We start from the raw sequence: 22,148 nt of genomic DNA on the forward strand, positions 1-22,148 counted from the left end.
GCATACTCCACATCCTGCTGGAGGCAGTTATCCTCTGAAGAGCAGTTGCTGGAAACCACGGGGGAGGGGGAGTGCTCTTGCGCTCCGGTCCTGCTTGGGGGCTTCCCATAGGAATCTGGTTGGCCACTGTGCGAACGGGATGCTGGACTAGATGGACCACTGGCCTGCTCCAGCAGGACTCTGTTTCTGTTCTTAAAATCAAGAGCAGCATTCACAATTGCAATTCTTGCCCTCAGAGATGAAGGAGAGAAAAAACTGAGTCGGGGGGGGGATAATTAAAGATACGACAGAAGAAATCTCTCACTGTCATGTCTTCTCTCTCCTCTGCCCCCAGGGTTTAACTTCCGTATTGGGAAGCCCAAAGGACCGAGAGACCCTCCTGCTGAGTGGAGCCGAGTATAGGCAGCACGTCAGAGAGAGCAGGGCAAAGGACATTGCTTATGCCATGCAGCAATACAGACTGGGACCAAACTGCAGTTATGTTCACCCCTACCTTAGGGAGTGGCTGTGTTAAAAATAATAAGAATAATCAGCAATCCACACTCTGGGGCCATGTAGCAGAAGGGAGCAGCAGAAAGCACTACCCCCCAAGGTGCATCACGGCCAGAAGAGAAGGACTGCAAGAAGTTCAAATCCTCCAGCTAGGAAATCTTGATCCCGCAGTCAACGTCTCTTCACCGGCTTCTTGAGCAGTTCTGGAGTCCAAGAATAAGGTTGGCTTGGCAACTGTAAAATAAAAGCTGGAACTGGGTGTATTCCATGCCAGGGAACCTTCAGCATGGTACCCCCTGCACACACAGACATTAAACAAAATATTTGGTAATTTGTAAATAGTAATTGTACTTTTAATGACAACCGCTGGACCGAATCCATCCTGCAAAGGCTGCTGCCTGATCTCCCCGCGCCCCTGTCAATCCATGTTTTCCTTATTTCTCCTCTTCAAACAATCATGTCAGTAATCCAGTCTGTGCAAGTACGGGGAACGGAAGGCAGACCCTTCATTTTTCGCCAGCTGGAGAACAAAAAGGAGGCCCACCGGCACCTCAAATCAGCTGCTCTACCCACTGAGTTGCATCGCAGGGTATTCTCCAATTGTGACAAAATTCTCACATAGAGAATACTTTGGAAAGACACTGTAAAAGAGAGCACATGAGGATGGAGGTATGAGGAAGAAAGATGAAAGCTGTCCTTAACTTACTGGAAATCAGGCCCACAGAACGAGTCCCTGTCCTTGTTTTATTTTTAGTCTGAGCCTTTAGTTGTGTTGCTTTCTTTCCAAATCTCTTGCTGGAGAACTAAGAGCTTCCTTCTCCCAAAACCGGGGCTCTGGCTTTCCTGGAAATAACTATACACAGAGCCCTGCTTCCACTCAAGCTCTTAACAAGTTCTGTGCCAGTTTGGAGCTCATATGGACAATGCTACCTGTCCCTATGGTTTAACTGCCCTGAGGGGCACCACTGGCAAGAGAAAATGGAAATAACAGGATTTATTGTATCAAAAATCCACTAAGATCAATGTTGGGGAATGGCCCCCTTAATCCATTGTTGCCCCCCCCTTTATATCTGTATCACCAAGTGAACTTAGGCTGCCACAGCAACCCGAAAGAAGGCATTTTATATCATCCAAGGGGTGTGTGTGTATTTTTCCCCTCCCTCCCTGCCCACATTTTCTAAAACTCCTCCAACAAGTCCTGCTTTCTAGCAGTCTTCTCAGGGATCCTCCCTGAGAAAAACATTCTCTGTGAACGCAAAGCTGAGAGATACATCAAACAAAATTAGAGTGAAACAAAGAGAGAAATGGGACCTTAGCAATCCATTCTGTTCTTCCACTCTTTCCAGGAAACATTGCCACACGAGGTGACGCGCCCCCACGGGACAGAGAGAAACAGGATTCAGCCTTGCCCACCCTGGTGCTCTCCAGATGTTTTGGACTACAACTGCCATCAGCCTCAGCCAAAGGGACGTAGCTCAGTGGTACAGCATCTCCTTCACATGCAGAAGGTCCCAGGTTCAATCCCTGGCATCTCCAGGTAGGCCCGAGTGACTCCGCCTGAAACCCTGGAGAGCCACTGCCAGTCGGTGTATACAACACTGAGCAAGATGGACCAGTGAGTATGTCTCAGTATAAGGCAGCTTCTTGTGTTCCTAATGATGGGAGTTGTAGTCCAGCAACATCTGGAAAGCATCAAGATGGACAAGGCTACATCATAGACCCAGCATGCTCCTTAACAGCTACAATAAGCATATCCTCCATTCTCTCTGCCGCTGATGCTGCCTTCTCTAATTGTGTTTTTGGAAGGATAGAGTTGCCTGCAATAGAGCAGAATGTTCTGTGTACAGATGGGGCAAGCTTGGCATTAGTGCGTGCGTGGTCCTTTGTCTGCATAGGCCATGGGGACTTTCAGGCCTAGGAGGGGCATAGGGTTATGGGACGACGAGCTTGAAGAATCCCGTTCATGAAGGCCTCAGCACACAGCCTATGTATTGCAGCTCCTTGGCGAGGAGGAGGAAAGGCCAAGAAGAGGAAGAGAGACACGCAGTTCGAATCCATGCTACTCAGCACTGAGGAATGTCCGCTTCTTGGCTGTGCGGGTATATGGGTGCCAGCGCCACTCCACGTCAGCTGTGCTCTCCTGCTCCAAGGTTCCCAATTTGATCATATATACTGCAAGAAGAGATTGGCAGCTTTAGATTCTGGGCTTGGCTCCATTTATGCAGACGTGCCTCCCCCCCACACACACACCAGCCCCTCATGGTTCTGTGCACCAGTGGATAAACTCAGCAAATCTGCACTCATCCAGCTCATTGCGTCCTTTGAAATTTTTGCATTAAATATTTGGGCACGGAGGACAAGGAAGGAGACACCCAGACTAGCAATGAGCATAATTGCATTTATTTCAGTGATAAGAACTGCTTTGCTGGAGGTGCCTGAAGGCCCATCTAGGCCAGCAAACCTGTTTCCACCAAAATCAGTCAGGTGCCCCGCAAGATTTGAAGGTGATGGCTGTCAACTGCCCCTCAGTGTTTGGTACTTGGAAATATAATACTTCTGTCAATGGACACATTTCAGCCGGGGAAAAGTGCTGGAGGAGGATGCAGAGTAGGGCTGGCGAGGGGTGTGGCCTGAGAAGGGCCAGACCGAGAGGCCACATTGACCCCCTGGGCTTGAGGTTCCCCACCCCTGCTTTACTTGTTCTTTATTTTATTTGTTAGATTGGCTCCTGCCTTTCTGGTGCTCAAGGCAGCTTACTTACACTTCATTTCAAACCTCGGCCCAACCTCAGTGAGCTCCACATTCCGGTGATCAGTCTTCTTGTAGGTGTGGTGCCTGCCACAAAAAAAAAAGAAAGCATTTTTTTAAAGGTAAGGACGAAATGCTGGAAAAATCGGTCAGAGTCTGTTCCTCCTCGAGAAGGGGCTCAGGGAACAAAACCATGCTATTTGAGGATCTCCAATTGGCCCCGTTTTGCTTCTGCCTCCTGCTGCCTTTAAGGCTTTCTCCTCCTGTTCATCATGGCTGCTGGCACCGCAGTCCCAGCCACAGAGCCTGGCAATGTGAGGAGACCTGGCCACCGGGACTGCGCTATCAGCAGCCTGTACCAGGAGAAGACGCTGAGGAACGGCAGCATTCCTGGGGTGGGTACTTGAAGAGTACTACTCTGCACTGCTGGCTTGCCAAGGATCAGACTCTCCAGCCATCACAGCCTCTTTTAGGGGCTGGAGAACAAGAGTGCAAGATCAGGCTTCCACTTGCCTCTTTGAGACAGACATCAATATCAATCAAGCTCAAGGCCAGTTCATACATCCAGAAGAATCAAGCTACAAAACTATTCCTATGCTGCACCACATCTGGTTGAAGGCAGGAGGTTGCATGTTTGAATGATGCCATGTGCTAATCATAAAAACCCTGTATGCTAAAAAGAAAAAAAAAGCCCTTCTCCCTGACACACTTGTTTTGTACCTGCACTTTCCCCCCTCCCATGCAGGAACTCACCTACAGCCCCAAGTGGTACAGTCCAGGAAAAAAGGTTTTACCACTTGATTGTGCTGAAAGGAGCTGAGAAAAGGCCACAAGGACATCTATTCCTACCCCAGAAAGCAGGATCAGTCTGCCACAAGTAAAAGAGGAAACCAGTAGGACGACACCTGCAAGCCAAAGAAGTCTAGCTGGCAGCAATAGCAGCCCATGTGGTGAGGTGGAGCTGCCCTCCTGACACCAGCATCACTGCAGTTTGCCCGGATGGGGCTGGAAGGGAGCAGGGTGGAGGTGAGGTCAAGGCTGTGAGGGTGTACTAGGAGGAGTACTGGAATGGCTCCACCACCGCACCTACAGAGCCATGACCTCACTGCTGCCCTGCTGCACCCCAGCCCTGTCCTACGGTAAACTGCAGTGACACCAGTGGCGGGAGCATGGCTCCACTTCACCCCACAGGCTACTACTGACAACTGGGCCAGCACACCAAGTCATGCCTGTCCTTGCAGAGCCAACGGAGGAGGCTTGCGCTCGCTCCATTGTTGTGTTTGTCTAGTACCTGCCAAACGTTCTCGTGAAATAAATTTTGGCCCAAACTTTGCACGTGTGAGACTGGCAAAAGAAGGGGTGAATCGAAGAGGGTCTTCTGGGGGGAGGGGGTTTTCAGTAGTGCTGAGCAGGGAAAAAAATCAACACTGCTCTCCCTGGCTTGCGCCAGCATGATGCTACACCACACAGCATTGCCCACAATACTACAGAACAAGGAAAAATCTTGCATCCAGCAGGAGCAATCTGGGGGGTGAGGGGAACAGGAGGGAGAGAGGAGCGCTGGTGAGTTTTTACACTCACTTGCCCTCAAAATTCCCCTGAAATCAATTCATCCATTCCCCTCCACACACACACTTTTACAGACTATCAATGGGACGGGGGGGGGGAACATTTTCACTCAGACCTAGTAAAAACAAGATGGGTGCCACATACCGGAAGGAGATGTAGTCCTCTTGGTTGGCAAAGGTGATGACCCGTTTGCTGTCATCTTTGGGCACTGGAAAGAGGTACTTGAGGATGCTGGTGACCTGAGAAAGAGAAAGAGGTAGGTGAAATGGAATGGTGGTGGTAGAAAAAGGACCATGTTTGTTAGGGCTCAGAAGCAAAACTGGGAGGAGGAAGGGACTTCTCGTCCATGTAGCCATTTCCCAAATCATGCCCTTCTGCCCACACCTCGCATCAGATGTGGAGCAATTAAGGATGCGACTGGGATCAGCTGCACAGGTGGTTGACAGGTGGGCATCACACACCTGCCAAAGTTGACCTTCAGGGGGTGGGAGAGGCAGTTCCCCACCCCTGGCTTAGACAATGGAGGTTACGAGTCCAACAGCATTTGGAGGGCTACAAGACAGCTACCCTGTTCTGTCATGTCCCTCCACACCAACCCAAAACCTTAGGTTGCAATCTTAAGCCCACTTTCCTGGGAGGAAACTCAACTGGACAAAATATATAGTAGTGCACAATTAGTGCTTTTCCCCTCTCAGCTAAAAAATCCTGAGCTCTACTCTCAGGGAAGATACTTCAATCCCTCAGTCATTTGGATTGCTCTTTTCTGCACTACAATATCTTTTCTGTCAGTTGGGGGAGACCAGAACTGCACACTGTGGCCCAGTTCACACATGATACTAAAGCCTGGTTTGGCACTACATGCAGAAGAGTGGACAAGCCACAGTGAGACTTGGGTCCGCATCATTCACCCCATCTGTCTCCTTTTACTTTCCCCAGACCTTGGCTTGTTGTTGCATATGAACCAGCTGTTGTTGTTCATAACAAACTCTGATTAGTTTAACAAGCCAACTTCAGAAACCATGATTTGAAGTTAGCTTGTTCAGAAACTGACCAGTCTTTGTTACAAACCATTATCTCTAGTTAGCATGCAAGGATGAGCTGAAATCAAGGGAAAGGGAAAGTAAATGCTGCCAAAGTCCTCCTGGCTGCACAGGAGGAGGAGCGGGAAAAATGCAAGCCAGTAGTCATGTCTGGGCTCTTCCAAGCTCACATACATAGCACTAATCCATGGTTTAGCATTACATATGGACATGGCCAGTACCCCAAATGCAGATGCACCACAGATTTATAAAAACAGCCACTTTATTTTCAATCCCAAACACTGATTTTTCCCTCCTAACACGTCTTACCCGCTGTCCAAGCCTGGAAGTGAAGTTGTGAAAGATGAGATGGGGGTGTGCCTCTGACATGGTGCCGATGTCCGGGATGTCATGGCGCATGACCACATTGCAGAGAGTGAAGTAGGTGGTGGGGCCAAAGGGCAAATGGCTGATTATAAGACCATCTAAGCGATAAAAAAGTAGAAAAGTTAGCCAGGTCCAATCCCTTTCACTGGTTGCCACACACAGAGAATAAAAAACCCCTGCTGTGAAAGGCAACACCTTGCTGTCATTGGTCAGTCTGCTGCTGTGAGGGGAGCAAAGGTCTATAGAAATAAATATTGAATGGCCTTACTCCAAGCCAGACCATTAGTTCAATACTGTCTGTTCTGACTGGGAGTGGCTCCCCGGTTTTTCTGAAAGGAGTCTTTTCCCAGGAAAATGTCTTTTCCCAGAAAATGGCAAGGACGGAACCTTTTTCGCCCAGAACACATACTCAACACACTGAGCTACAGCCACATTCCCTAGATCCACCCAGACAACCCAAACTCAAGGGAGCCATCACCAAAGAGCAGGATCACTGCAAAGAAACCCTCATCCAGCAAACAGCAAAACAGCTCCAGGTCACACAACTGAGCCTTCCTACACATTGTGTAGGCAAAGATTCCAACTGCTCCCACCCTCTACATTGACAGTAGCAACATTTACACTCTCCCACATTTGTTTCAACTCACTAAAGTGATGCAGTCCATGCCACACCTGCCCACTCCCGGCCTCTGTCAAGTTAAGTCACTTGCCTGGCACCCCTCTGTGCTCATGCACCACCATCAGGTCAGTAACCCCATTGGCTTTGCAGGCACGGACAAGGGCCCCCACTTCATGCCGTCCTCGGTTCATGCGCTGGGCCCCAGGGAAAACTAGCTTGACCTCCTAAACAGGAAGCAGGAGGAAGAATGTGGAACAGGTATAAGGAAGCATCATCTGAAAGAATCAGATTTATGGTCCTGTGTAACTCGGGGTCACCCAGTGATTAAGGACAGGTTGGCACAAGAATGCCTAAAACGCACATCCTCTAACCTGGAAGCTCCATCCCTTGATCTCACACAGGTGAGAGAAGGAGAGGCACTCTATGCATACTCAGAAGTATTGTATTTTTACTCCATAGTCCAAGACTGAACCCTGGTTCAAACTTGAGCTATTTGGTGTGTCTCCCAACATAACCCTCCAGGTTAGGCCAGGCAGAGACCCGCTAGTCAGATTTGTAAGAGATCTCAAGGACTGATCTCAGGACTTCATATAGGCAATATAAACATTTCAGCCCTTGCTCCAGATCACTTGGCCATATCAAGTAGTGCAGGCTGCCATTAGGAGCAGAGCCTTTTCAGCAGTGGCACCCACTGTGTAGAATGCCATTCGAAGTGAGATCTCTCAAGCCCCAACACTTTATTATTGTAGGCACTTGGTTAAAACTAGGTTGTTGAAGAAGGCTTTCAGCCAAGTACATCTTATTATTGTTCTTGTTCTGGTCTTTGATTGCTGTCTTTGAATGGCTTTTTTGGTGATTTGATGTTCTGTTACCATTATTCTGTTATCATTTTTCTATCACAACTACTGTTTTATGCATTTGATGGCATTTATTTTTATGTATTGTAGGATTTCTTACTCTTGGAAACTGCCTTCTCAAGGCAGGGTTTACGCTTTTAAAATAATAAACAAACCCTGCTAAGTTACCGAGAGAGGAGGATGATCTATTCTGCCTCTTCCTGTAAAAAGGGTGTCTAACTTTCCCATACCATTCTCTTCCCCCACACCTCCCACTAAAACAGAAGAAACAACTGCCACTTGCTTACTTTGGCAAACATCTTGAGACGGGAGCTGGGATCGCGTGACGTGGTGACCATAATGCGAGGATCCTCCACACCCGCCCAGCGGTACTCGTCATCCACGTGGCTTGTCACTCCTACCGTGGCAAGACAAGAGTTACAAATCCACCAAGAGACAGACACTCACTGAACTAACAGGCATTTACACAACCAAAGAAGCTGCACTCAGCTGGAAACGATGAGAAATTTCTGCCACACAAGAAACCAAATCCGGGTTGTGGAGAAGGACTAAAATTAATTCGTTGTTGTTTTTAAAAGGAGGCAAGTTACTAGAGCTCAAGGTTGCCTGCAAATCACAACTCCAACCAGGAAACCCAAATGATTGAGAAAAGACAGGCTGCGTGATTGATCGGCAGAGAGAAAAACATTGCACACACTTAGGGACATCAACTTGTATTCAACTATGTCTTAGTCAGTGTTAGACCCATTGAAATTGTGAACCTAAGTTAGTCACGTCCATTAACTTCAAAGGATCTGCTCCAAGAAGCATCGAATACCACCACTGCCCTTCATACTCTTCACGTTCCAAGGCTGAGCCCTAGGATTTAAAAATCAGTTCTGGAGCTGCATCCCAGGACCAGAGCCCACTGGGCTCTAACAGGCAAGCATCCAGAGTAAGGTTGTGCAAAAGTGACAAATGTGTGACCTTTGGAAGAGGGTCTTTAAAATGATAGCAATAATCTAGTGATCCAGCTTGTGGGCATGGTATCCATTTTAGTTACATTAAACCACACCCGGGGTGATGGGCTGCTCGGGCTAATGGGTTTTGTAGTCCAAATCCTCCGGAGGGCCCAGAATTGAGAGAGACAGATTGATAATATGCCATCAGTGAGCACATCAGTTTACACAGCATAAAAGGCAGCAGCTATTTTGCCCACTGCCTGACTTTTGGCTGCGGGTGGGGGAGGGCATGCGTTGTCTTCCTCTTTGCAATGCCCTTTCTTCTATTTGGTCCTCTGTTCACTAAGGCTACTGGATGTTCAGGGCACAGTCTGAAGATACCTCCCTCAAAGCCATTAAAAAAAGAAAAGGACATGCTCTGTCATTTCACTCAAGCAAACCACTCACCTTCGCCACCCCCATCATCAAATTCAAGAGCCTTCTGGAGCACGAGAGCCTCTTTCCGCAATTCCGTGGGGATGAGGCAGTTCTCTGAAAGGAAAGAGCCAAGAGGACTTATTAAAAGCAAAGGAGGAAACTACAGACCAGGGGCAGGGGCATTCTTGCCCATCATTATTGACTTGGGCATTGGGCGGGGGTTATCGGGAAATGCATGGGATACATATTTCAACAGGCTTTTGAAAACAAGTGGCTCATTTGTATCCCACCTTTCCCCCAAAGACCTCAAAGCCATGTAGATGGTTCTCCCCCACCTGTCCATTTTATACTCTCAACAGCCCTGTGAGGTATGGCAATTGGCCCCACAGCACCCAGTGAGTGTATGGCTAAGTGAACCCGAGTCTCTCCAGTCCTAGCCTGAGGCTGAGGACACACCATACATTTAATGCACATGGCTTCCCCCAAAGAACCCTGGGAGCTGTAGTTTACCTTTCACAGAACTACCATTCTCAGCACCTAAACAAACTACAGTTCCCAGGATTCTTTAAATGTATGGTGTGTATGGCAGCCTGACACCCTGATCACTATAGGGGTATTCACACGTTACTCTGTGCCCAGGTAGAAGCCCCCTGTACCTGGGTACAGCTGCTCTTGAGAAAGAGTCTACACGTGGTGATTTCAAAAATCACCACATGTACAGGTACCTTGAAAAAAGCCGTCTTCTGCTCACGTGGTGATTCTCCCTGCATGCTGTCCCCGTGGAGCTGATCTTGAGCAATCAGTTTTTCTCCCCGGGGACAGCCTGAGCCTTCCTTCTAGCAACAGCAGCCGCCACCGCCGCCAATCAGAAGTGGGCTGAAGGAAACGTCAGTTGCTGGAGCCATGGAGCGGGAAAGAAGAGTAAAGCTAAAATGGAGGCAAGGGAAGGGAGACCAGCCTGAAGCAACGAATGAGCCTGAGGGGAGGGAAGAGGCAAAAAAGGGGGGGGCGCTTTGAAGGACTCACTGCAATTTTTAAAAGGTCTACTCAGAAGTAAGTCGCACTGAGTGCAGTGCTTCTGTGTGCTGGCAATGAGTGAGTTTGAGGAAAGGACAGAGGGAAAAAATGGAGAGGAGAGAGCTTTGCAGGATTCACATTTTAATTTTAAAAATGTCTACTCAGAAGTAAATCCCATTGAGTTCAGTGGGGCTTACTCCCAGGTAAGTGGAGCGGAGCTTCTGTGTGAGCAATGAGCTTCAAGGGAAGAAAGGAGGAAAAATGTCTACTCAGAAGTAAATCCCACTGAGTTCAGTGGGCTTACTCCCAGGTAACAATGTGAGAGAGACTTGTCAGGAAGCTAGAGCTAGGTTTAAAAAATAAGTTTGTTTTACAAACTTAAATGTTTAAGCCTCTTGTGGGCTCAGACAAGTGGAAACGGCTATTTTGAGAGAAGGGCAGAAGGAAGGAGCAATCAGAAAGCTAGTGAAGAGAGAGAAGGGGGAGAGATTCTGAGGGCTCGCAGTGTAAGTCTAAAAATGTCTACTCAGAAGTAAGTCTCACTTAGTTCAATGGGGCTTATTCACAGGTAAGTGGAGTTAGGATTGCCTAAAAAAAAGCAAGTATTCTGCCAGAGAAGTTAGGACTGTTTACATTGTTCAAGTACAATCCTAACCCCATGCCTACTCTAAAGTAAATTCCATTCAGTTTGGTGGGACTTACTCCCAGGTAAGAAGCATTAGGAAAAGAGGGTAAGTAGCTCCCATTTATTTCATTCTTGAATTGAATTAAACCAGCTCAGAGCAATAAGTAATAAGGGCAGCCTAAGGTCACCCTGAGCTAGGAGCCAAATCCTGGAAGAACCTATATCTTAGGAGACAGATCCTAGGAGAAGGAAGCCTATAGAAAGCTAGTTTTCAACACCACCCTAGCAGGAAAGCTTCAGGGGACACTGTAAACAAGGCTAAATTCCAGTCGGAGAGAAGGGGAAAAAGGAAACTCCACCAGGGAGAGAGTCAGCTCAGTCTTTGCTAAAGGGAGACAATTGGACCCTTGGATGATAAGGGAGTCAAAGGTGTACTAAGGAACGATAAGGAGATTGCAGAGAAGCTAAATGAATTCTTTGCATCTGTCTTCACAGTGGAAGATATAGGGCAGATCCCTGAACCTGAACTAACATTTGCAGGAAGGGATTCTGAGGAACTGAGACAAATAGTGGTAACGAGAGAGGAAGTTCTAGGCTTAATGAACAATATAAAAACTGACAAATCACCGGGCCCGGATGGCATCCACCCGAGAGTTCTCAAAGAACTCAGATGTGAAATTGCTGATCTGCTAACTAAAATATGTAACTTGTCCCTCAGGTCCTCCTCCGTGCCTGAGGACTGGAAAGTGGCAAATGTAATGCCAATATTCAAAAAGGGATCCAGAGGGGATCCCAGAAATTACAGGCCAGTTAACTTAACTTCTGTCCCTGGAAAACTGGTAGAAAGTATTATTAAAGTTAGATAAACTAAGCACATTACCACAGGCCTAACCTTACTGAAGCAAAGCCAGCATGGCTTCTGCAAGGGAAAGTCCTGTCTCAGTAACCTATTAGAATTCTTTGAGAGGCTCAACAAGCATATAGATAGAGGTGATCCAGTGGACATAGTGTACGTAGACTTTCAAAAAGTGTTTGACAAGGTACCTCACCAAAGACTTCTGAGGAAGCTTAGCAGTCATGGAATAAGAGGAGAGGTCCTCTTGTGGATAAGGAATTGGTTAAGAAGCAGAAAGCAGAGAGTAGGAATAAACGGACAGTTCTCCCAATGGAGGGCTGTAGAAAGTGGAGTCCCTCAAGGATCGGTATTGGGACCTGTACTTTTCAACTTGTTCATTAATGACCTAGAATTAGGAGTGAGCAGTGAAGTGGCCAAGTTTGCTGACGACACTAAATTGTTCAGGGTTGTTAAAACAAAAAGGGATTGCGAAGAGCTCCAAAAAGACCTCTCCAAACTGAGTGAATGGGCGGAAAAATGGCAAATGCAATTCAATATAAACAAGTGTAAAATTATGCATATTGGAGCAAAAAATCTGAAGTTCACATATACGCTCATGGGGTCTGAACTGGCGGTGACCGACCAGGAGAGAGACCTCGGGGTTGTAGTGGACAGCACGATGAAAATGTCGACCCAGTGTGCGGCAGCTGTGAAAAAGGCAAATTCCATGCTAGGGATAATTAGGAAAGGTATTGAAAATAAAACAGCCGATATCATAATGCCGTTGTATAAATCTATGGTGCGGCCGCATTTGGAATACTGTGTACAGTTCTGGTCACCTCATCTCAAAAAGGATATTATAGAGTTGGAAAAGGTTCAGAAGAGGGCAACCAGAATGATCAAGGGGATGGAGCGACTCCCTTACGAGGAAAGGTTGCAGCATTTGGGGCTTTTTAGTTTAGAGAAAAGGCGGGTCAGAGGAGACATGATAGAAGTGTATAAAATTATACATGGCATTGAGAAAGTGGATAGAGAAAAGTTCTTCTCCCTCTCTCATAATACTAGAACTCGTGGACATTCAAAGAAGCTGAATGTTGGAAGATTCAGGACAGACAAAAGGAAGTACTTTTTTACTCAGCGCATAGTCAAACTATGGAATTTGCTCCCACAAGATGCAGTAATGGCCACCAGCTTGGATGGCTTTAAAAGAAGATTAGACAAATTCATGGAGGACAGGGCTATCAATGGCTACTAGCCGTGATGGCTGTGCTCTGCCACCCTAGTCAGAGGCAGCATGCTTCTGAAAACCAGTTGCCGGAAGCCTCAGGAGGGGAGAGTGTTCTGCACTCGGGTCCTGCTTGCGGGCTTCCCCCAGGCACCTGGTTGGCCACTGTGAGAACAGGATGCTGGACTAGATGGGCCACTGGCCTGATCCAGCAGGCTCTTCTTATGTTCTTATTCCAGCCCCTTAAAAGAAACTGTTGGAGGGGGGGCAGAGAAAGGGGGGGGAAGAGAAAGGGGGGGGAAAAGAAAGGGGGGGGAAGAGAAAGGGGGGGGAAGAGAAAGGGGGGGAAGAGAAAGGGGGGGGAAGAGAAAGGGGGGGAAGAGAAAGGGGGGGAAGAGAAAGGGGGGGAAGAGAAAGGGGGGGGGCTTTGCCTCTGTCTGCTCAGTCCAGTACAGTTCTAGCCATGTTTACTCAGAAGTAAGTTCCACTGAGTTTAATGGGGCTTACTCCTGAAGTGAATGTGAATATAGAATTACAGCCTTTAACTTCTAAATTCAATCCTTTCCTTTAAATACTAGGTGATTTATCAATAAATATTATAAAATTTATAATGTCTGTTAAATTTTCAATGTGTCATCACGTGACTCTTATTGTTGCTTCTTACAAGTAGTACACTTACTATTCAGGATAGTGCTACAAATAGATTCCAAAACTTGCTCCAACCCCCCTATGCAGGTAATGAATAGCTGCTATCACAACTGCAATAATAACATAACTTAATGGCTAGGTAACACATTGCTCAGAAATGATAGTTATCAATAGATAATAGAAATTTTGGGTAATAGCTATCCCTTGTATCTTAACAACATAATCCCAAGAAGGTTTATCGAAAGTAACTTTCACAGTTCAATGGAGCTTACTTTCAGGTAATTGTGCAAAGGACTGTAGCCTTAATCTTATTTAATGCCTTATTTCCTTTACGTCTCAACTTTCTTGCAAAGAGCTCGGTGTGGAGTACGTAGTCCTGCACCTCTCAAATATATATAAAGAGCTCAGTGTGGAGTACGTAGTCCTGCACCTCTCAAATATATCCTCAGAATAGCCCTATTGAAATCAATGGTAAGGTAAATGCTGTTGTGTGCTTTCTATTTCCTCCTAAAGGTCAAGAAAGAGAAATGTAGCCAAGACTCTTCCAATAATTTGATGACATAGGTCAGCAGCGATACATGGGGGGGGGGAGGGAGAATGGCAGTGGCACAGAGATGGCAAGGTTGGCGGTACTTTGGTGGAATGCAGCACAAGCTTGCAGGTGTGTGCCCACGTGCTGCAGGATAGTGGTGCCACCAGCCCTGAACTTGCAGGCACCTTGTCTCATTCAGTGAGTGGCAATGTTGCCATTACTGAGAGAGCGCTGCTACTGCAGAGTCAGGGAACCACCCTGTGTTTTACTAGAACCTCAAGAACCACCAACTGCAGCCAGCTGCAAAGCACAGGGTTATCAGAACCGAGATGAGCACACAGTCTTTCCACACATAGATCTATTCCTACTTTACACAAGTATTCTTAACTTCAGTTGTCAAATTTCCAAACGGATGTGTCCTTTTGTTGCTATTGTTAAACAACTGGAAGCCAGAAGCGCTTGCCAATTAACTACAAATCTCCCAGGGATCTACCAATAGATTACAGTCTATCTGCTGGCCATCCCTGCACTAAATCATTCGTATGGGCACAGACCTACCTTGCAGGGTTGTTGTAGCATGGTTCAAAGGAGTGCTTGCAAGAATGAAACTACAATAGCAGAGGTAAGACTCTTCAAAACATTGCCAAAGAAGGCATTCTCAAAAAAGCAATGTCACCTTTCTACTGTGTATCCAGAAATTGAGAAGAAAAAAATTGTGGATTTGCTCATCTCTGTGCAGCTCTTACCTTCTATGTCAAGTATCATGCATCAAAATAAGACACACCTGATGGTCAAACACATGATAAGGGCTGCCTCCATTAGAAACTGCTGTCAGAAGTAGGTGCATCACATGGTTTTATGGTAACACAAACCTGCCTTGTAGGCTTGTTTTGATTATTTATTTATTTATTATTTGATTTATATCCTGCCCTTCCAGCAGGAGCCCAGGGTGGCAAATATTCTATGGTTTGGATGGTTAGACTTCATGGTTAGACTAGATCAGGGTCTAATACTCTAGATCAGGATGGTTAGACTTCAGGTTTTTGGTATTGGATTTTTTAAATTATTATTATTACAAAACCCAAAGATCCACCAACCAAAGCAAGTCACAAAATATATGCACTTAAGAGTTAAATAATTCTTAGCCCAGGAATTTGTTTGGAGTTCCAAAATTGAACTGAGCTCACAGTATTTCCACACAAAAATCCACTCAGATTACCCCCCCACACACACACACTTTCTTCATTTCAGCAGTATAATGGTGGGGTGGTCATTTTCTTGTTTTCATTGTGAAACAGGAGTCTGAAATCCTCACTGATCTTCTGTGAGTCATCCTGAGATACACCAATATATTTTGATCTACGTTCTGCCCACCCTGCATTTAAAGTGCTATCCAAAAGCTAAATATTATGACACAGATTAGTGGTTCCCAACCTGGGGGGGTGTGAAGTAATCCGGAAGGGGCTGCGAACAGTAAAGAAATTAATTATTATTATTTTTAAAAAGTCTTCACGCCCTGGACACTGTCTGCTCCCCACTGCCGCTGCAGATGATACCTCCTCCTTGCTCCAAATGAGAAGGGAGGACTTTTGCTGAAGTGCCAGAGCATCTTTCAGGAGCACCAAAGGCAGGCATCTGCCTCTAAAATACATGGCAGACACCAAAGGAGGCTGAGGTGGAGCTACCAGAAAGAGAGGGAATTACTACCACTGACTGCCGTCTCCTCACACTACCACTACTGATGACGTCCGTACTCAGAACGAGAGGGCTTTTTGTGAAGCAAAAAGAAGCAAGGCTGCAAGGAAAGGCCGCTTTCCCCCTTCCTTCCTGGCAGCCAAGCTGCCTTCCTGGAGGGAGGAGGTCACAAACTTTTTTGAGCTTATAAAGGGGGTCCCGTACTCATAAAGGCTGGGAACCAATGACATAGATCATAAAAAAAAGATACTGATGATCACTTTTTGATACTGAGCTACAAACATTTCTACTGAAAAACCACAGCCCAGAGCTTTCCTGTTTCCCAAATACCAGGAAAGGCTTTCCAGGGAACAGAGTAAGTTACAGTGGGAGCAGTAGGCTGGAAAGCCCAACTGATAAATAATTTTCGCACATTTATATTTTGAGTGTAGTTTTGTGTATTAAAACGCATGATATCCTCAAGAAAGAACCAGGTGTACCATGTTAGAAGAATAGTTTTAGTTCATAATCTTTTAAGCAGCTTGTTTTTGTTGCAGCCCCCTCAAAATATTTTCATATATAAATATTCAATATATTTAGGTCTGACTTTCACACATATATCTATGAGTAAGTCCTATTGATCTCTATAGGACTGTATAGACATGTATAGGATTGTTCCATGAAAGCCTATATCAAAACCCATGCATACTCTAATAACAGGCAATGAAAAATGCAGTATTTTAATAACTATAATTATGAAAGTTACAGGTTAGTATTTTCTTTTTAAAAGTTGGTGGTTTGATTTTAAAAACATAAGAATCTGCAGGAAAAATGAAAAGAGTAAAACTACATTCCTGTTTCTGCCAACACTCTTTCTATTGAATGCACCCCTTGACAGGAAACAGTTTCAGGAAGTATAACAGACCCAGCATGCCTTGCCTTGTTGCCAGTAAAAGGGAATTGCTTCAATGGCTCATTTAATGTGTCACTGAAGCCATTTTCTTTCCCTGGCAGCAAATGTGTATATAACAGACTGTACACTCGTTGAATGTTACATGTGAATAACTGTACACAATGTTACATGTGAATAACTGTACGAGTGTACAGTCCAGCTACTTGTGTACCTAGGTACATAGACTGTACACTCGTTGAATGTTACATGTGAATAACTGTACGAGTGTACAGTCCAGCTACTTGTGTACCCGGGTACACTGACTGTACACTCGTTGACTGTAACGTGTGAACAGGGCCTGTGTCACACATTAGGCAGTATCCAGCTAAACAGTTTCACTAGCGCAAAGAAGTTTAGCTGTGCAATGGAACTTTCCCACCCTCTCCTGTCCCCACACAACCCTTAAATCTGTTCTGTTCCCTCAACTCTCCAAAGCAGATTTAGGGGTCACTGTTTCATTGGATACCAGCTCATAGTATTTATATAGTGCAATCCAGGATTTCAAAGTGCTTCACCTTCTCTCAGTAAGCATTACAACAGTCCTGTAAGGTAGACTAGGAACATCACCTCCCAGACTGCAGAGAACTGAGGCTGAGAAAATCACGGTTTGCCTAAAGCAGGTCTGCAGAACCTTTAGCCCTTCAGATGTTGCTGAACAATGACTCCCATCATCCCTGGCCATTGGCCATGCTTGCTAGGGCTGATGGGAGATGTAGTTCAGCAACATCTGGAGGGCCAAAGATTGTCTGCTTCCGGCCTAAAGCTATCTAGCAAGTTTGTTTGTACATATATATATTTGCTGCCCTGGACTCCTGCTGGGAGGAATGGATATATAGCCATTCCTCCCAGCAGGAGTCCAGGGCGGCAAACAAAAGCACTAAAAACACTTTAAAATATCATAAAAACAGACTTTAAAATACATTAAAACAAAACATCTTAAAAAACATTTTTTAAAAAGCTTCCAAGGCATCTTTTTTTTTTTAAAAAAAAGGTTAAAAACATATTGTTTTTTAAAAAAAGGTTTTAAAACATATTAAAAAGCAATTCCAACACAGACGCAGACACAGACTGGGATAAGGTCTCAAAAGGCTTGCTCAAAGAGGAACGTCTTCAATAGCCGCTGAAAAGATAAAATAGCAAGGTCCGTTTCCTATGTTGTGCAGAACGGACCTCCTGATAAGATGGTATCTGCAGGAGGCCCTCACCTGCAGAGCGCAGTGATCAACTGGGTATATAAGGGATAAGATGGTCTTTCAGGTATCCTGGTCCCAAGCTATATAGGGCTTTGTACACCAAAACTAGAACCATGAACTTGGCCTGGTAGCAAATGGGCAGCCAGTGCAGTTCTTTCAGCAGCACGGTGTCATGCTGGCGATACCCTGCCCAAGTGAGCAGTCTTGCCACAGCATTTTGCACCAGCTGCAGCTTCCAGACCAACCTCAAGGGCAGACCCACATAGAGCGCATTACAGTAATCTAGCCTGGAGGTTACCAGTGCGTGGACAACAGTGGTTAGGCTATCCCAGTCCAGAAACAGCCGCAGCTTTCTCACCAGCCGAAGCTGGTAAAAGGCACTCTTAGCCACTAAGGTCACCTGGGCCTCTAGCAACAAAGATGGATCCAGGAGCACCCCCAGACTACAGACCTGCCCTTTCAGAGGGAGTACAATCCCATCCAAAGCAGGCAACTGACCAATTATCTGAACTCGGGAACCATCAACCCACAGAGCCTCATCTTGCTAGGATTCAGACTCAGTTTATTGGCCCTCATCCAGCCCACCACCGAGTCCAGGCAGCGGTCCAGGGCTTGCACGGCCTCTCCCGATTCAGATGTTAGACAAATACAGCTGGGTATCGTCACCATACCGCTGACACCTCACCCCAAGTCTCCTGATGACTGCTCATAAGGGCTTCATATAGATGTTAAACAGCATGGGAGACAAGATAGTACCTTGCGGCACCCCACAAGACAACTGCCAGGGGGCTGAACGACAATCATCCAATGCTATTGTCTGAAAATGACCTTGGAGATAGGATCGGAACCACTGTAAAACAGTGCCTCCGATACCCATTTCACCAAGTCGGCCCAGAAGGATACCATGGTCAATGGTATCAAAAGCCACTGAGAGATCAAGTAAGAGTAACAGGGTCACACTCCCCCTGTCCTTCTCCCAATAAAGGTCATCCATCAGGGCAACCAAGGCCAATTCAGTTCCATAACCAGGCCTGAACGGGTTAATTTATGATTAAGGTGGTATTTGAACTAAGGACTACATGCTTTACAGCTTACACTTTTAGCCACTAAATGCTTCACTCACTCTCAGTGAGACATTTTTGACTGCAGTTGCGATATGTGACAGTTCTGCGGCTACTACTGAATCATACCAATCATTTTATAGCAATTTTCATTACTCGTATCCAAACTTGGCTTAAGGGCCAGTTGGCTGTTCAGGTTGTATGATACTGTATTGCCCTATGTGGAGATGGTTGAGGTCCTACCTGCATCATACATTTAAAGCACTGTCATACCACCATAACTCTGACTTCCCCCAAAGAATCCTGGGAACTGTAGCTTATTTAAGGTGCTGGGATTTGTTAAGGGTCCCCTGTTCCCCTCAGACAATTCCCAGAAAATTCCCTTGGAAAAGAGATCGATTGTTAAACCACTCTGGGAATTGCAGCTCAAGGAACATTTTATCCTCACAACAACCTTACAAAGCAGGTTAGGCTGAGGGAGGGGGAATGACTCAGTGAGATTCCCCAGTCTCAGTTCAACATTCTAACTACTACACAGGGCGTGGGAACCTGCAGCCCTCCAGATATTGCTGGACTACTGAGTGCTGTTGTGCTCATGTTCTAGTTGGGCACTGTGAGAACTGGATGCTGGACTATATGGGCTATTGGCCTGATCCAGCAGGAGCTCTTCTTGTGTCCCCATCATACCTGATGATTCGTCACGCTGGGTGGGGTTGATGAGGGTTGATGGGGGTTGCGAGTCCAACAACATTTGGCCACAGGTTCCCCATCCCTGCATGATATCACACTGCCTCACATGTAGGTTTGCAAAATGACTAGAGCAATAATGCCCAGTTATTTTTTAATCTAAATTTGGAAAGAGGATGGGGAGGCCATCTATTGAATCACTGCTAGCTATTTAACAAAGGCCAACTGGCACTCCATCTATAAGACACTGTACATGTAATGGTCCCACCCCCTCTCCACGCAGATATGCTAGTTTTGAGCAGATGCAAGCTAACTGTTCATACCATCTAGCGCTTTCTTGATTTTTTCCTTCTTCTCCTCGATAGCCCGAAGCTTTTCCTCTTGGGCTTTGCGGTAAAGATACTCTCGCCGCTGACGGGCTTCCCGTCGCAACTAAAGGAATGCATAGATAGGAATGGAATCACAGAGAACACAACTTTTTTTCTCCCGCTGTCCAGTTTAAAAAATCTTTAGCAATAAGACAAGGATGGATCTGTCCCTAAACACCTGCTAAGGAACTCTGGATGCATCCGGATTTGAGAAGCATGTTTCAAAAGGTGTTCACAATGCAGCACAGACTAAGGTTATAATCCTGTGCCCAATTATGTGTGAATGAACTCCGTAAACTGAACTGGACTTACTTCTAAGTAGATTTATAAATTTATTTTATTTATAAAAGTATTCCTATACAACTATATAAAAAAAAATCAGGATAGTGTTATACTGCAATCCTAAATACATTAACTACAGAGTATGCCCTACCGAATATAGTGGGAGTTACTTCTGAGTAAACATGCTTGGGGTTGCAGTAAGGTTCACATAAATCAATGTAGGCTACAATCTAATACATGTCTCCTCAGAAGTAAGCACCACTGGATACAATGGGACTTAGTCCCAGGTAAGTATGTACTGGATGCAGCCTTAATTTATTTAAAATTGGCTTAAACATGCCCAACCATGCACTGGATTGTGGCCATCGGGTTTTGCATCAGATTCTTAGCAATGGAAGGTACCATAGAGTTTATTTAGTCCAATTGCCAGAATCTATAGTGTCCCTAACAGATAGCCATCCCAATTCTTGAATACCTCCAAGCGGAGTCCACCCCATCCCCCAAGGCAATCAGAACAACTTTAGATTAGAAATTCATGAGGTGTTAAGAGAGCAGCTGTAGAAAAACCAAAACTCAAGACACCCAAGAGTATTGCCCTAAAAGATTACACATTGCTCTTATCCACTCAACCACCCTAAAACTCAACGCTCCCATTCCCCACTACTATAGCAACCTTTACTAGTAATTTCTAGGATAACACTTTAGGAATTTAAGTGGACTCTGGCCAACAAAAGCTGCTGTAACAATATCTTTTAATCGCCTGCTTTAGCTGCAACAGGTTAACATAGCTGCCTGTCTAGAATTAGCCATTTCTAGGACACATACACACGCGGCAAATTAATCTAGAATCACTATTATCCCAAGCGGTTTCTCACTACTACTATGGATTAGATTAATAACCGGCCAATATAGTAGCTAACCAGGATTAAAATCACAATCCTATGCTCACCCCACCTACTTCAACGAGACTTGCTTCCGAGTAGATATATATAGGATCATGCTGTAAATCATTTTGTACACATGGTTCTGTTCACTTAGCCCAGGAGGAAGAACAATTATTTTTCACCTTTCCAGTAAACAAAAAAATGCCCAATAACTCTATTACAAAAGCATGAATTCCCGAACTCCTTACCATGATTTCACCAGACTGCAAGATCCGACCACGTGGAATAAGATTTCAACCACTTCCTCCTAAATTGCTATTTAGCCCCGCCTATAAGAGAAGAGAACAAAATAAGAGAGAGGGCAGACTACTTGCCCACAAGAAAGATGGCAGAACAACGGCAGCTGGCGCAGGGATGAATAGGTTTCGTGCGATGCCAAAGTCAATTATGGTAGCCAAACGCTCGCGGAAGCAAATGATTTGCTTCGTAGGAAGCAAAGGGCTAATAGCTGTCCAATTAGACTTCCGGTTCTCAAATACGAGCTTTAGAAACCTCCATGTGCGGGGCAACAGTGATGGAAATGCAACGGAATTAACATAAAATGCTGTTTTAAAAAACACGTCACTTCTTGCCTCTCCTTTATTTTCCATGTTCACCAGGAGTTCAACTCTGCTTGTCTCTTAAAGCACCCCCGAGTTCTGCTCCAATAGCCAATGAGAGAGAGCATGATTATTTTAAGGCACAAAAACGAAAAGCAGACTCGAACTTATTTCTGTTTTGATTCTTATGTACTGCCACCCTCTTGTACTTAGCAGGCAACATTTTGGGCGAAACCAGAAATAGAGCAGTCTTTATGGAACCTTTATTTATATCTCTTTGGGAGAAGGTGTGCTTTGCCCGCTTAAACGTCGCCTAACAATCGTCCTTGTCCAAGATGGCCACCAAGGCATCAGCAGCTATATTGAAAGGAAAGCGTGGGAAATTCTGCCGCAACAAAAATGGACGCTACCAAGGCCCATAGATAGAAGAAGTATAAACATTGAGCTCCAAGAAAAATGGAAATGGACTGCCTTCAAGTCGATTCCGACTTATGGCGACCCTATGAATAAGGTTTTC

General features: G+C 45.6%; 2 protein-coding genes across 4 annotated transcripts in view; one reads left to right on the plus strand and one right to left on the minus strand.

The window, feature by feature from the left end:
- The window catches only part of PTPN18 (protein tyrosine phosphatase non-receptor type 18), a 53,634-nt gene extending 52,803 nt beyond the window's left edge, over positions 1 to 831 (plus strand). For both annotated transcript variants that reach the window (XM_061614398.1, XM_061614399.1), the window contains one exon: positions 335 to 831. In XM_061614398.1, coding sequence (XP_061470382.1) covers positions 335 to 402 — 68 coding nt within the window. In that variant the 3' untranslated portion in view covers positions 403 to 831. The remainder of the gene's footprint in view (positions 1 to 334) is intronic.
- On the minus strand, positions 816 to 21,452 carry IMP4 (IMP U3 small nucleolar ribonucleoprotein 4). 2 transcript variants are annotated; one of them, XM_061614400.1, is made up of 9 exons: positions 21,281 to 21,452; positions 19,822 to 19,930; positions 9,080 to 9,163; positions 7,979 to 8,088; positions 6,926 to 7,058; positions 6,159 to 6,313; positions 4,954 to 5,048; positions 3,254 to 3,327; positions 816 to 2,664 (listed from the first exon to the last, which is right to left on the minus strand). In XM_061614400.1, the coding sequence occupies exons 1-9, from the start codon at positions 21,281 to 21,283 to the stop codon at positions 2,552 to 2,554; spliced, it is 876 nt and encodes a 291-aa protein (XP_061470384.1). In that variant the 5' UTR covers positions 21,284 to 21,452; the 3' UTR covers positions 816 to 2,551. The 2 variants fall into 2 exon arrangements, with proteins under 2 accessions (XP_061470384.1, XP_061470385.1); XM_061614401.1 differs by lacking the exon at positions 19,822 to 19,930 and having other exon boundaries at positions 21,281 to 21,450.
- Between the last annotated feature and the right edge of the window lie 696 nt (positions 21,453 to 22,148).

Source organism: Rhineura floridana, chromosome 3, assembly GCF_030035675.1.
Source record: "Rhineura floridana isolate rRhiFlo1 chromosome 3, rRhiFlo1.hap2, whole genome shotgun sequence".
NCBI lineage: Eukaryota > Metazoa > Chordata > Lepidosauria > Squamata > Rhineuridae > Rhineura > Rhineura floridana.

Coding starts and splice junctions, on each gene's coding strand:
- IMP4 (XM_061614400.1), bottom strand. Junction 9,164..19,821: donor AATCAAGAAAGCGCTAGATG/GTATGAACAGTT, acceptor CTTTCCTTTCAG/AGAACTGCCTCATCCCCACG. Junction 8,089..9,079: donor TGATGATGGGGGTGGCGAAG/GTGAGTGGTTTG, acceptor TTGCCACGGTAG/GAGTGACAAGCCACGTGGAT.